At 42.1% G+C, this 15,110-nt stretch overlaps 1 protein-coding gene across 2 annotated transcripts; it reads right to left on the bottom strand.

The window, feature by feature from the left end:
- Window positions 1-236: 236 nt before the first annotated feature.
- Window positions 237-12,930, bottom strand: onecut3b (one cut homeobox 3b). 2 transcript variants are annotated; one of them, XM_079349502.1, is made up of 3 exons: window positions 11,570-12,930; window positions 7,099-7,187; window positions 3,246-3,404 (listed from the first exon to the last, which is right to left on the bottom strand). In XM_079349502.1, the coding sequence occupies exons 1-3, from the start codon at window positions 12,648-12,650 to the stop codon at window positions 3,306-3,308; spliced, it is 1,269 nt and encodes a 422-aa protein (XP_079205628.1). In that variant the 5' UTR covers window positions 12,651-12,930; the 3' UTR covers window positions 3,246-3,305. The 2 variants fall into 2 exon arrangements, with proteins under 2 accessions (XP_079205627.1, XP_079205628.1); XM_079349501.1 differs by lacking the exon at window positions 7,099-7,187 and having other exon boundaries at window positions 237-3,404.
- Between the last annotated feature and the right edge of the window lie 2,180 nt (window positions 12,931-15,110).

Raw genomic sequence — 15,110 nt, 5'->3', positions numbered from 1 at the left:
AATAAATGTTGTTGAACTGTCCTAATTTTTCTTGATCTTAAACAATTTTATCATTGCTTTAATCCTGTGTATTCATTCTTTACTACTGTAATTCTCAATACACCATGAAGTTTTTTATTAACTCCAAAAAGGACAACGTGCAAACCTACAAACAATAAATCCACTAACTCAAATGATGTCGAGCCTTAATACAGCTCATACTGCACACACTCCCTTAAAGAAATGAAAACAATGGAACAATCATTTCGCCGTGACTTTAATGTCACTCATTGCTAGACATTTTCGTTATTGTTTACATGAACCTTTACGTTAAAGATTTGAGGTATATCAAGATGAATTGTCTACACTTGCCTGCCTTGTTGTGATGCTACCCTGGACAGAGGTACCAGCAGAGAGGGTTTGTATGGATGGGGGTGACCAGCGGGTTTCATGTGTCTTTTGGAGATGAAAGGACTTCATGTATCAACTGATCATCGATAGGTTGTTAAACAGGTTGAGTTTAGATGTGAGTCAATGATACAGCTGGGTCAGAGGGCTTTGTAAACAGTCAGATACACACACACACACCTACACTCGGATTACAAATTACACAAAAATATCTCTAGTGGGAGTGTGTGTGAATGTGTGTATCACATAAAAACGTGCAACAAAAAAAATGGAGCTGACAAACAATCTTATTCCCTCATTATCTGAAAAAAGTGCTCTTTGAAATCAAACAAAAGTGTCTTGCAATGCAATGAGGTCCCCACTTGTGTTAAACCCCCTTTACACAAAGTATGTGCCCCCTTTGTTTTAGACACCACGTGTATATATATATTTGTGATTATGTATGTTTGCATGCAGAGCAGTCCCACCCCTGGTTGAAGGAAAAAGGCACTCAACTCTTACCACATAACAAACACATCTGTGTTTATTATGCGGCATGACTGCTCTGTGGAAGTGTGTATGTGGACTCAGATGCATACCTTCGCCTTCTTTGTGAGTTTGCATGGGTGTAGTGTCAGTGTGTGCATGTCCCAGATCCAGTGTGAACAGGGCAGGCTTGAAGTATCTTTGGTATTGATGGCTGTGTCACAGTCCACTCTATTCTGTGAGGTAGCGCCACACACACACACACCTGTTTCCATCACTAACTCTCTGCTGTTAATTTTCAAACATCTGTATCTGAAAATATCGGTTTTTCCCTCCTGCCTCTAGAGTCCTAAATGACACCTCTAACAGGGTATCTGTAATAGTGCACTTCAAAACAACCAGAACCCAAACTATAGAGGAATGTTTCCTTCCAGTCTCATGATGGGCCTTAGAAGCTCCCGCCTCCCCTGCTGCACCTTCCTGTCTGCGTCTCCTCTCTAATATGATTATCTCCCGCTAGAAGATGCTACACAACAAGTGGCTTTGCCCACACATAAATCAAAATTTGAAATACACAAACAAAATGAGGCGGCTCTCGTGGTATCCAAAAAAGTCACCATCAGCAGAGGTATGCAGAGGCAGTCAAGTTCAAAGAGTTTAAAGTTCAGAGATCCACAAAGAGGTCCGTTTATCCTATCACACATATTCACAAATATGCACAGTATGTCACTTCACTTCCTGTCTGTGCATAGGATTAGTCAATGACATGTTGATTTTTTTCTTCTTTAAGTTCGTACATTTTGTCCACAAGGTGCTTCTTTACATATAGTTTCAGCACAACATAGCACAATAGTCACATGAGAGAAACCGTGTGTCTATGGTACTATAATTACCCGCATCAATAGTTAAGGAGGGAAAAAAGAAGGAGGACACAGGGGAGTGGCAAGAGATAGATAAATAGAGAATACATTAGACAGAGAAGAAATTAAAGATTATTTACAGTCATTTTCATTGTGTTTCATGTCTATCACATCAATGTGTTTCTGAGGTATGGAATAGGCGAAGTGCCCCCAGTTGTAGTGACACAGGTCAGACGTGGCGGGGCGCATGGTGACTGAGCGGGCTGCACCTGTTCTCTGATTATCATAAAGAGGCAAACATCATTGGCACTCAGGATCCTATATTGTGACATTTGACCTCAAAGTTTGGCCACTAGAACAGAGCAGACCCTCCTCCTTTTTTAATGTTGGGAGTGTAATCCCTGTTTGATTGTTCTCCATTTGTAACCTGAAAATAACCTCTCTCTACGGCCATGTTGCCTTACACAAGACAGTCTTAAGAAACAAACGTTCAAATGTTTATCAAAGAGTTTGTTGTGTTTTATCACGTGTATCTGTTAGGTTTCTGTTTGAAGAGCTACAGTGACGCTCAAACAAGATATTAGTGTGCAAGTCCTGACAGAAATCTACTCTGCATCATGTTCAGATTTGCTTTAAATGGACAGCAGGTGGCGTTGTAGCTCATATCAACCAGATCACTGCAGAGGAATTACAGCTCACACACAGCACGTGAACATTACACACATGCACACGCATGACACACATGCAGTAATGCAGAGCCGCAATGTGGTATGTGGTTAGCAGGTCAACAGACACTTGACACACAAACGCAGCTCTCAATCAGCTTTACTGAAATAAAGACTGTTTGATCACAGCCTAGTTAAATGCACCTGCTGTCTGATTTCTAGCTGATTGGGGGTAACTGATGCATGGCAGGTCAGGGTTTCCTGTCTTACAGTGATGTTTTATTTATTCTTTGGTGCGTTAACATCTTAAAGCTACATCCTCCCTTCACAAGGCTTTAACAGACAGTGTGATTTGGGGCTTCTTTGGTTTTCAGGTGGTTTTAAAAAAGAGCCACATGTGATTGTATGAGTGTGACTCTCTTAAAAGCTACTGGATCTTTGGTTTCAAGAGTCACATTTTGAAATAGATTTAACCTCAAAACAACACACATGCAGCATTGAGAGGCTCTGATTAATCTGCACAAGTGATCAGCACTTTGAGCAGATGAATCAAATGAGTGGTTTGGAGCTACACACCCTGTAGCTTTGCATGACTGGAATTAGAGCCTCCTGCTTTAGTGACAAACACCACCACCCCTCCATCCTCATGTGTTCAACAGTTCGCCCTGTCTCCGTCAGGCTTTAGAGAAAGTGGTAGCAGAGGAGGTACCAGGATGAATCTGCGAGGCGCTGTTGTTGCTGCTGTTTCCGTGGTTAGTAAGCCCATGACCGTGCAGCCCATGACCAAGCTCTTCTGTGTCCCAGCGGTCTGTAGAGCGACGGCGTGAGTTCATGAAGAAGTTGGAGACAGTAGAGAGCTCCAGGCCCAGCTGCTGCGAGATGGTGACCTGCATCTCCTTGGAAGGCCTGCGGTTCTCTCTGAAGATGGCTACCAAGGTACGACGCTGCAGGTCTGTGAAGACCAGTCGCTGCTTCTTTGGCACCTGGTTACGCTCTCGTCCTCTATCCTCCTCCTTCCGTTTACATGCTGGGGAGAGGAAAGGGAGATGGGAAGATAAAAGAATTGGAATTCCCATCAAAACACTTTGCGGTCATGTAAATGTACTGAACACAAAGGATAGAATTTGTTGAAAACTGATCAACGATGTGATAAAAGCATAATTTGTTTTGAATATAATAAGCTAGTTACAATGTGAATGTATACTATGACTAACTCATACAAGTAGAAAGGAAATCATTTGTTGTTAAAACTCAAGGAAGGTTACAAGATGGTTACAAGATGGCATGCAAACTACTACAGGCAGAATGGAAAAGTGCAAAGGAAGAAAGAAAGGCAATGAATCTACAACAGTGAGTAAAAACATCACATTTAGATGATTCGTGTGAAATTGGGATCACAATATAAATGTTCAATTGTGGCTGAAATACTCCTGGAATATTTCAATTACTTTGATTTAAAGTTGTATTAAAAGCCAAATAAAAAATGCTTGTTAAAGACAGTGATTTCATTGTCCAGGCAAAATGTGCATTTTTTACACGGAGGGGATCTAAAATAAGCGATCTGTGTTTTCTTGGCAAATATTGTGTGCAGGTCAGCGAGGTAAATATGCTTAATTTTCTGAAACCTGCATGGTAGCCTTCTCTAAACTGTTTGGAAACATTTAGCTGTTGGTGTGTTTGAGAGCGCTCCAAGGTGTAGGACTTAAATTACTTTTGATGCAAGGAAGAAACAAACTAACATTATGATTTTAAATCAAATAAATGTAAATCTTTGTAGGTCAAGGCAATTTTTTGCAGGGCAACTCGACAAATTTCACTTCTTAGTACTATCTAGTTTAACTGTGATTGAATGCTCCACCCGGGGTAGTATATTTAATGGTATAGAACATGACAATAACATTTAGTAGCCTGGTTGTTCTTCTTTCTGGGATGGATTCTCCATTTAAACCATTTTCAAATCCCTACAAGTTGATTTTCAAAGTGAGATGAAATGAAGTGAAACCAGTGGCCACCAGGAGGATAGGAAATCAATTTGAAAACTTACTGAGGGCTTTAATGCTGTCATCAGAAGGCTAGTAATGCAAAGCGGGCTGTACAGTTGAATGATATGCAACCCCTACAGTGATGTAAATTGATGTAAGCAGATGATTAATATTGTATTGTTATTCATTTAGGCATAATCCTGTTTTGCAGGTCTGATTATAACGTTTTCTTATCTGTTGTTTTGGTGGATGAATAGTTTCCACTGTGTGTCTGGTTAAAACTGGGGGGCGAGATGTGAAATGCTGACAAAGAAGCGCTCGCTCGTGCTTGGCTGCACCGTCAGTAGGCTCTCGGCTCGCGCTGGGAAGACTGGAGGGAGTCTGTTCTGTTCTGCTGCCCTAAAAAGCTGCAATGATCGATTTTCCGCGGTTTTCTCCTGAACACGTGGTCCAGTAATCAGGGCTCCCTTCCCCACCCGATCGATCCCCTTCGATCCGTAAGACCGAGGTGTGTGTGTGTGTGTGTGTGTGTGTGTGTGTGTATGTGTGTGTGTGTGGGTGCGTCAGTGTGTTTGCGCGTTTGTGTACGTTTGTGATCGTGCGTGTGCCGTGAGCGCGTGCACCGTCTCGCATCGGGGAGTTGCATCTCGCGACCGCGCCTTTGTGACAGAAAGATGAAGAAGAAATTGTTTATCTGTGGAAGAACAAAGGAGATGTGGCGGAAAAAAGTGGCAGTCATCCAGTCTGAGAGCTGAGGAGGACACACCCAGGAATGTCAAATGATATGTCAGACAAAAAAGTATATGGCTTGCGTAAAGGTGAAATTAAAAAAAAAAAGTTGGAAAAGGATGAAGGAGGAGGAAACATGAGAAAGTATAGGAGAAAAAGTGGTTGCAGTGTGAAGGGGGAGTATGCAAATGATTGATGACTGTACAGCAGGTTTAGACAACAGCAGTAAACAGATTTGACTGTGAGGGGGATCAATATGAACGTGCACATGTGTATGCATGCCTGTGTGAGTGTGCATGTGTTTGCATTGCCATTGTTCATGCTTTGTTCCTGCAAGCAAAGCATAATTAATAACGCAGATAGTTTACCTCAGCAGCAAACTATATTTCCCTATACATCACGCACCACTCCATGCCTTCTCTATTTCTACTGTTTTCCTCTTGTTGTTTTTCTCAATTGTTTTAATTTGCCCTCAGATTGATTGCCCCTTTATTGATTGATCCGCACTTCAGAACCATTTCATGGAACGTTTATTCAATTGGTTCAGGGCCCAGCCATGCCAGGATCTCCTCGAGGCTCTCTAAGTGCTGTCTCGACCCAAACTCAATACTCCCTAATGTAATGACTGAATGCTAGTGCTAATATAGTGATAATTTAATATGTAATGCCTGTTTTCCAACAACTCGTGCTACCGGCCATTTTACAATGCCAACACCACTCTGGTTCTCCTTCAATCTGCTTCAATGTTGTTCTGAGGCCTATAGCTTTGCAGCTGCACTGACCAAAAGAGGAGTTAGCACACAGTTCTGGTTGGGTCAATACATATTTCAGATAATCAATAGATACATTTCCAATAAGACTTCTCGAGTCCTCTCCCCCAGCAATGAATAGGACCACCGGGAATGTAAAGAGGGAGCTGCTCATTAAAGCGATGTCTCTTGAGATGAGAACCTCATGGTTGTGGGCTATCTTTAGTCGTCTCATTACCAAATGGGCTTTTCTGAAGTGACAAGCGGTAACGCTCAGCAGTCTCAAGTGGCACTTGCCCATGTCCTCTCTTTCATATGTTGCTAAAACGCTTCAAACAATCGCCACTCAGATGTTCTCAAAGCCCCTCTCTGATCCAGAGATTAACTCACCGGCTTTGTTAAATTGTGTATTATGTCTCCTTTATGAGATTCTCTGCTTTACCAATGAAGTGGTTTGTCTCTATAAGAATGTTTACTTATACATGAAGATGAGATCATAAAATGGTTCTTGACTTTGCTATTTGTTATGTCACATTACAGGTATCTATTGAATCAAGTTGTTCACGGTCTTCAAATTGTTCACAGATTTTGAAAGCTATAGCTTCCCATATTTCTACTGAAAAAATCAGCTCATAGTGGCCTAAGTTCCAGACTGCATATGCACAACGAAAGTCAAACTGATGGATAACTTTATTTTTTTTAAATCCAGAATTATGTATAGATGTTGTTTTTTTCTCTATTCAAAAAGTTAAGTGACAAGTCACAACCTATTTCGCTTTAAAATCCATTCCAACACTGGACTGGAGGCTACACTTTCCACATTACTCTTGTGCTGCATTGACCCCTATAATTGAACACCTTTCCTTCTTCACCAGACAAAGGAGCAAAGTTTCAAACTCTACATAGTGGCGCTAAAACAGCAGAAGCAAGAAAGAAAAAGAAAAAAAACATTTTTGAGTGTGATTCAAGATGTGTTCTTGTTTCTTCCGTGTATTACAGTGCAAAAAGCCTGTGATGTGTAAGGCAGAGTAAATGTGACCCAAATCATCAAAAGGCCGAAAAGAACACATCATGTTAACATCAATTAATAGCCTAAATCCAAGAGTGCACTCTAAACTTGTAGTTTGTCTGTGTGTGTGTGTGTGTGTGTGTGTGTGTGTGTGTGTGTGTGTGTGTGTGTGTGTGTGTGTGTGTGTGTGTGTGTGTGTGTGTGTTGAGGATGAGGGGCATGGGGAGTGGGCAGACGGTGAACTAACCGCACCGTGCTGCTGCTAGTCGACGGCTGGACGGACGGATGAGACCGGGCTTTGTGTCCGGTGAGACGGGCCCTCTCCCGCCCTGGACGGACGACTGCAGGCGAGAAACAGTTTGGCGTCAATCACTCTCTGTCACACCTCTTAGATGTATACGCTTATTGATTATATTGATCAGATTATAGGACTATTCATTCCTGGGGAGGACAACAAACGCCCGGGTAGCCGTTTGAATGAACACACAGCAGCGGGGAATCCGTCTTATTCTTCCTAAAAATACTTTTTATCGATCACGATTGGATTATTTGAAAACGTTCGTTTATTAGTCGATGTAAAGCCAGTGTTGTCTTGTTGAGACGAGTGATGCGGGCCTTATAGTCTGTCACAAATCTATCGGCGGCTGTAAAAGGCTACTTTAACTCGTTTTTATTGCCTCTCCTTTATTTCCAAGCAAATAATAATTGACTTTATTAACTCGAAAACAACTCCAAATGAATTGTTTTATTTAAAGTTTGACTTAATAGTAGCCTAAATAATAGGCTGCGAGTCGAAACAGCTGCCGAGGGAAAGTGAAAATATTTCACAAGAATGTTTTCCGAGACGCTTCAAAAAAAATAGCCATGAGAATTTGTTTTCTCATAAATAGACCAGCAATTTCAGCGGTTTATGTTTCGGGTTTTTAACTTTAATATTTATATGGGAGCACAAAAGAAAGTCTCTTTAAATGATTCAATCAACGGAAGGACGGTTTTTGTATTTTTATGTAGTTTTCAGATTGAAATTAAATCGATTTTTTCTTTCTTTTTTTGTTATCAGCGTGAAAAACTCACAATAATCGAAGCCCCAGAGACGAGAAAATATTTAAAACAAATTAGGTTTAAAATCCCAATTCCGAGTTTAAGAAACGAAGTCTTGCTTGGCAGATGCACACAAAGAATGGCTTAGATTAGACACTTTGTTGAGATTCAACTCAAATGAGGTTCTGCTAAAATGCTGCCTTTCTCAAAATTACAAACCTGAAAACACACACACACACACACACACACACACACTTTCTCCACCCCCCACAACCATACAGATGGGGCTTCTACGCAATACTGTACTTTTCTCTCTCAGAAAATATTACCATGACATTACTTTCATTTCAAAATGCTTAATTTAACTTAAATTGGTTGTTTTGTTTTGTTTTCCACCTTTTATTGGCTGCATCGTGCAAGGCCTTTTCTGTCAGACACAAAGCACTTCAAAAATAAAGTCAGACTCTACTCATAAATACTGATTGGATTCAGAGATACATCAAAAAAGCAAAATCTACTGTGTAACATATTTATGGGAAATGTATAATGAGTGAGGCAGTAAGGGAAAGTGGAAGAACTAAATCAAATAGTTGTATGACCTATAGCCATACAGACAAGCACTTTTAAACTCTAACCTTCATCCTATACATATATTTATATTTGTGTGTACTTTGGTATGTTTGAAAACTTTTTTTTTTTTTTGAGGGGGGGGGGAGTGCCACATATATTATATATGTCAAAAGGTAATTTAAAATATTTATTCCAACTAATACACCCTGTTTTATGCTCTGCTGTTCTATCAATCAAGCGTTTTTACAAGTCAGGACACACTCCGTCTCATTCATCAAAATAACATTGTCAAAATATTTCCAACCAGTGTGCCAGCATTACGAAAATGAGCTTTGCCTGATACACACACCCACACAGAGATGACCAAGGAGCAGATATGAAATAGGGGTAGAAAGGCAGTGGATCTGCGTTGCTGATGCTGGTACAGAGCCAGGAGAGAGAGAAGGGGGGAGGATGGAGGGAGGGAGAGCCGAGGAGAGCAGAAGAGAGGAAATCAATACCGATTCAGAGTGAGTCAGATAAGCCTGAACAATGTATAGTGCAGACACACTCTATAACCCAGTCACACACCCACACACATACATGTGCATGTTAAAGCACTTGCACACACGGGCACACACACTGGATGAAATGTGCTTGCATGCCTCTATAAAAGCACATTACAAAACCCCATAAAGCATTGCAACCTTTAAAATCAAATGACATCACAACCTTGGATTGCTTTGAGGATTCGCTGACATGAGCAGAAAGCACTCATTACTATGATTCAATAGAAGTGCTGATGCTCTTTGTCTGACTGTGATGCCTTAAGCTCTTATCTTTTATGTTTGTTTGTAAACACCAGCCTCCCTGCCCTGATTTCACTGACAAATATTCTATTTCTCTGGTAAAAAACGCAAGATTTGCTGCTTTTGTCCCTTTATAAACATGTTCAGAAGTGGGTTTTCACCATACACCATCTCTACACCACATGTGTGATGCTGTTATTTCACAGGATGTTTTTGGGTGCAAACATCATTGTTTAAAACCCACTTACACCCTATCTGCTGTGGTATTAGGTCAGTGTGTGTGTGTGGTCCTCGGCTGTTAACCACAGATTGGACTTTGCTTACCTACAGAAGATGCTGTTACAAGCGCTTACACCACCACCACTCTCTGCCTCTCTCTTTCTTCCCCTCTGTCTCCCATATACTTATCAATTATTAAGGTGCGTATTGATCCTTTCACTACCCTGCCTCTATCTGGCTGTTCACACAAAGCCCAAACCTGCCTGCCCCTCGCTCAATCAATGGCATCTCCTGACTCCTCCAGCTCTTTTTTCACATGCCAATTTTGCTTTTCTTGCCTTTGTACTTAAGCTGGATTTTTGTACGTTCCAATTTGTTCATTTTGGATTCTTTAGAAAATATGAGAAGCAGCAGACTGGTATTAATCTTTCAGTGCTAGGAGCGAGTTTTGATGGGCATTAAAAGATAGATCTGGTACTGTTGGAGAACTGCAAGAGTGGAAAATGGCTGTATGTATTGTTCACATCCACTCTCTCCTCATCGCCCTCCATTCAGTTATTTTGTTTTGTTTTGTTCTACAGCGCCAATCTCCTGAAGCAAAACATCCTGCTTGTCTGTTGCCAGGTTAACAAGTGAAAGATTAGTGATATTATTGCCATATGCTTCAGAGAGCGAGAGAGAGAGAGAGCACCGGGGAGTAGGAGAGAAGGGGGTTGGGAAGGGGAAACGGCCTTATTGATCTCCTATGTGCAAAGCCAGGCAAACACTGAGAGGACAGAGCTACACTATTAATGACACTCACAGCCTCAGACTCTAATCCTTATACCCTCATCTATCTATCTATCTATCTATCTATCTATCTATCTATCTATCTATCTATCTATCTATCTATCTATCTATCTATCTATCTATCTATCTATCTATCTATCTATGTGTGGATGCCTTGTTAAAAGACATGGCATAGAAGTTGATACAGAAACATATATTTGTAGCTTTCATGTAGTGCACGTTATTTTTGTTCTTTATTTCTATCCCCTGTGATTTTCAGTATCAATCAAAACCATATTGTCTATGTTGTTTCTCCTCCTCCTGTATACTGGTCGTTGTCAATTGCAATCAATATTTCATCAGAACAGTACATGCAGCTTATAGGTTGCCTTTAAATTGATCTGGGGATGATATACAGGCCATCTTGGAGGTTCACTTTTTTCAATATCAGCCTGGTTTTTTAATGGGGTTTTTCACATCTGGATTTATCAGATGAGGAGGAGAGGAGGAATTAATTTGATATGTTTTACATTTTGTAACGAATGAAATTCTTAAACAATTGTCGTCATACTTGGCCAAAGCAGCTCTTTTGACTGTTACATCTGTCATAACTTCCAGCAATCACACCTGTGTATGTCTCCACATCTGGACAATGTACTTACAGAGTATTAAATGAAAAGCCTGAGAGAGTGCGGTTATTGCGTCTTTCAGCTCTGATACGAGTATCGATCCGTGTGCCACATTTAAAAGCGAGAGTGGGAACTGGCGTATTGATCAGGCAGCCTGGGGTCACCCCGCTTCCAGCGCGCAACTATTTGGCCCAGTAGCCCCACTACCACCTCCCCCTATACCGATGTAGGTCTCTGGTCGGACACAGACACAGAGAGGGGGGGATATAAGGAACCTATTTCCTAGTTTTATTGTGAATCAATGGAGATTTGCTGTGTGCCGATTAAAAACATAGAACTGCGAATTAAGTCGACGCAGTTAACACAAATAAAGGCGCTTGATGAATCATTACTTTTTTTTCTATAGCAAAATATTCAGTAGGATTTGGCTTTTACTGTCTCTCTCTCTCTCTCTCTCTCTCTCTCTCTCTCTTCCCCTCTCTCTCTGTAAGCCATTTATAAAGTTACTGATTACAGGAAATAAGGATGCGGTTTGTGTTAGTGACTCTCGCGCTTCGTTTATCCGGTTGAACTGTCCGTGGTGCTGAATCTTTTTTTAGACCCGCAAAGTTTAGTGTGCCTATTTGTATGATCACATTAGACATGGTTTGTATTTCATATTGATCAGTGTTAATGTGCAATAATTGTTCTAGATGGGCAGTATCTTACCGGCCAGCCGCAGAGCAGACATCCGCTGAAACTCGGGCTCCTGCAGCCACTTCCACATCCTCCTGAAGGTCTCGCGGCCTGACTTGAGTTTACTCCAGGGTTTAGGATTGCGAAGCAGGTCTGAGAGGGTTCCTTGGGATCGACTCAAGATCCTTTGGGCGAATATGGCCTGAGGGATGGAGTACCGTTTTAACTCGGCCGTTATCCGCTGAGCCACCTCCTTTGTGTTGATTTCCTCCGCCTGGATGCCTGATCCTGTCCCTCCCTGTCCGGCTCCGTGGCCAAGCCTCTCTCGGTCCCCCAGCATCACCGCGCCGTTCGCCTGCGAGTGGAGGTGACTGTGCGGGTGATGGTGCATGCCGTTAAGGTTGGAGATCATACCGTGGCCATGTCCCCCTAAACTCCTAGCCAGGTGCTCTTGGTCACTTCGGGACAGCATGGAGGCGTGGGACTCAAACCCGGACACTGGAGAGAGCATCTTCGCGTCGGTGGAGAGGTGTGCGCTCGGCCCGTATGCTGAGAGCGGCTGCTGGGAGTTGTGCAAAGAACCCAGCCCGCTGGATAGCGGCGAGAGCGAGCCGTGACCCATCCCAGACACTGACATCTCCTTGGGATAGTGGCTGTACAAGTTGCCCATGGAGGCGAGTCCCCGATGGTCATCCCTCATCAGCGTGAAGCTGCCGCTGACGTTCCCAGCAGAAAGGCGCTGATGGGCTGCAGCGTGGTGGTGTGAGTGCGGGTGGTGAAACTTATCTGAGACGGTGGATATGGGAGGTAGATGTTGTAGAGGGGTCAGAGTGGTGTACGTGTTGCTTAGGCTCATCCCGTTCTCGCACATGCTGATGGAAGGGTGCAGGTGTCCGGACAGTGCAGATGGGTCCGTCCGGTAGTCTCCGCCAGAGCCCTCCAGGAGCGATGCCATGCCGGAAACCATGGCTGACCGCGCGCCGGGAGCGTGCGAGACCAGATTCCGAGGAGTCGAGCTAGGAGAAGGGGACGGCCGCGCGTGCGGAGAGCTCATGAGGTCTCCCGCCTGAGAGTGTGAGGAGACGCTGTGCAGGCTCTCCATGGTGAGCTCCATTGTTGAAACGATATGTTTCCCTATCCCACCCTCCCCACCCTCACCCCCTGGCTCTCCCTTTCACTCCTGTCTCTCACACGCGCTCTGTTTAACCCCTATAGTCCTCCTGGAGAGACAAAATGACCAAACCGTTTGAAAGCCAATCCATTGATTAAGATTTTCCGATCAATCCAGAGAGGTTCCGATAAATTCGGATGTTCCGATAAAGCTTCAGAACCGAGAGTCTTTGCGGCGCCTTGGCGCTTTATGCGTTCATGTGGACGGGTGCTCTCCGGGGTGATATCTCATCTCTGGTCCATGAGCGCTCACACTAAGAGCAGACTGAGCCGCGTGCTTGGAGAGAGGCGCGCGCGTATTTAAAATGTGGGGCGGGCTCGATCAGATTGCTCTTAACATATTTTCTCATTGAGAAGAACGCCGATAACGAAAACAAGTCATTCGCAATTTCTGTCATGGTTTTCATTAATCCTGCGTACTTATATATAAGGATGCATTTATTTTATATATTCGGCTAATGGTGTTTTTTACGTTTTGTCTGCACGTGTTGCTCTCGTGCAGCCGCAAACAGGTGACATTTAGGCAGGTGATGGCCTGACATGGACTTATACTACTTATATAGCCTACTGTATGAATACAGTGAGTTGGCTATCAGTTTCTGGATACAGGAGTTCCATACAGATAAACTTTGTTTTCCCACGGACTTTATGTTTTTGCATTTATGCGCTTAGTGATAAACCTGATCGAAGTATTGATTGACAGAGATTAATGACATGGCGCTGGCCAGTGAAGGTGGGTGGATGCGGGGTGGGGGGAGGTAATGCAGGTCTCAAAGTAAGTTAGGATACCAGCGTGGCAGACCAATGACAGAATAGAACGCTGGTTTGATCGGAGGAAGTTCACAAGGCCTGGACATAAAGTCCAATTTGTCCCAACCTTATGCGTTATTTACGTTTTTCTAAGACACACGTATAGTTTGGAGGACAACAAGGTCGGCTTGAGTAGCCATTTAGTTAATATTAATTGAAATGTACAACATTTTTGAGTGTATTTTAAAAAGAAATATGTTTTGACAATAAATTGCAACAGTTCGGCCGAAATCATTAAACTAATGTGACGTAAATCAGATGAAGTCTAAAGTAGCATATGGGCTTAACAACGAAAAGTTTAGTTTCATTGTCGATGTAATTTTTTAATTATAGGCTACTAGTACTTCAACTACTGTAATAATTATAGTATTAGTAGGCTATTGAAAATAGGCTACAGGCGCTCTGTGTGTGTGTGTGTGTGTGTGTGTGTGTGTGTGTGTGTGTGTGTGTGTGTGTGTGTGTGCGTGCGTGTGTGTGTGTGTGTGTGTGTGTGTACAAACCGAGTTTAGGTTATTCATTTGAAAAACGTTGAACGTTTGTTAAAGCCAATAGCCTCTTGTGTCAATTGATGTTCTATATTGTCGACAGGAATTAAGTAAACTGTCTGGAGGCATTAAGTAGTCTTTACGGAAAAGAAAGATATTTCAATTCATCCTCATAAAGCTTGTACATAAACAAATGTTTTAACCTGCGCTTATAAATAGATAGCCAAAGTACTTTGCTAAATTAAATGTAATAATCATTTTACAATATTTTTCAACTCTTTAAATTGAATAAATTATAAGTTTAGAGGAATAAATACAATATAAAATAATGTTTTATATTTATTGGGCGATAGTGGCTTTGGTGGTGGGGTCCATTTTAAACCCCCAAATAAAAATTGCTTACGGGTTATAAAAAATATCTATCAACAGTAGGCTGTATTTAATATTGAAGGATTCTTATTTTAACGAAATAATGAAACTATCTGACCAGACATGGACTGTCTTAGACACATACATAAACCTTCTCTTTGAGAAAAATAATTCTGCAGGCCTCCTGTCCTCAAACAAAAAACAAGCCTCGCGTTTATTAGCTACTCAGATTTGATGATATATCTGAAGTTTTTGTTTTGTATGCTCTACTTTAATCACATATATTTTATTAAGGGTACGGGGTCAACAATAATTCAAAAAGGCCCGTTAATGAAACCGGAAACAATGCATGCAGGCTGTTATTTCTGATTTTCATAAAACTCCGTGGTGAAGCTGTTCCACCCCCAAAGTTCAGAAATGGATCGCAGCGTTCAATATATTGATCATCGATCACTTCAATCTCGATCTGCTCTGTTTGCTAAACATGAGGCATTTGTGTGAGATCCCTTCAATGGTCGAGTTTGACCTGTAGCACATGAAACTCCAGTGTGTTTGAAAAATAAATCTCAGCCGTGTTGTTTTATATCTATTGAGCAGAGCAATTAAAAACGTGAGCTTCCTCCTCCTTTCAATAAGGTTAATAATGATATGAGCGTGGGCCCGTCATTTAGCCACGTGCACTCGAGCGGTTCACAGGAAGAAGCTATTTGTGTCGATTAAAGGGGAAACAAAATTGTTTT

This window comes from Symphodus melops, assembly GCF_947650265.1.
Source record: "Symphodus melops genome assembly, chromosome: 7".
In the NCBI taxonomy this organism is placed as follows: domain Eukaryota; kingdom Metazoa; phylum Chordata; class Actinopteri; order Labriformes; family Labridae; genus Symphodus; species Symphodus melops.
This window is presented reverse-complemented; position numbering and strand designations above follow the sequence as displayed.

Coding starts and splice junctions, on each gene's coding strand:
- onecut3b (XM_079349501.1), bottom strand. CDS start 12,650: ATGGAGCTCACCATGGAGAGCCTGCACAGCGTCTCCTCACACTCTCAG. Junction 3,405..11,569: donor GTCTGCTCTGCGGCTGGCCG/GTAAGATACTGC, acceptor TCCTCTCCCCAG/CATGTAAACGGAAGGAGGAG.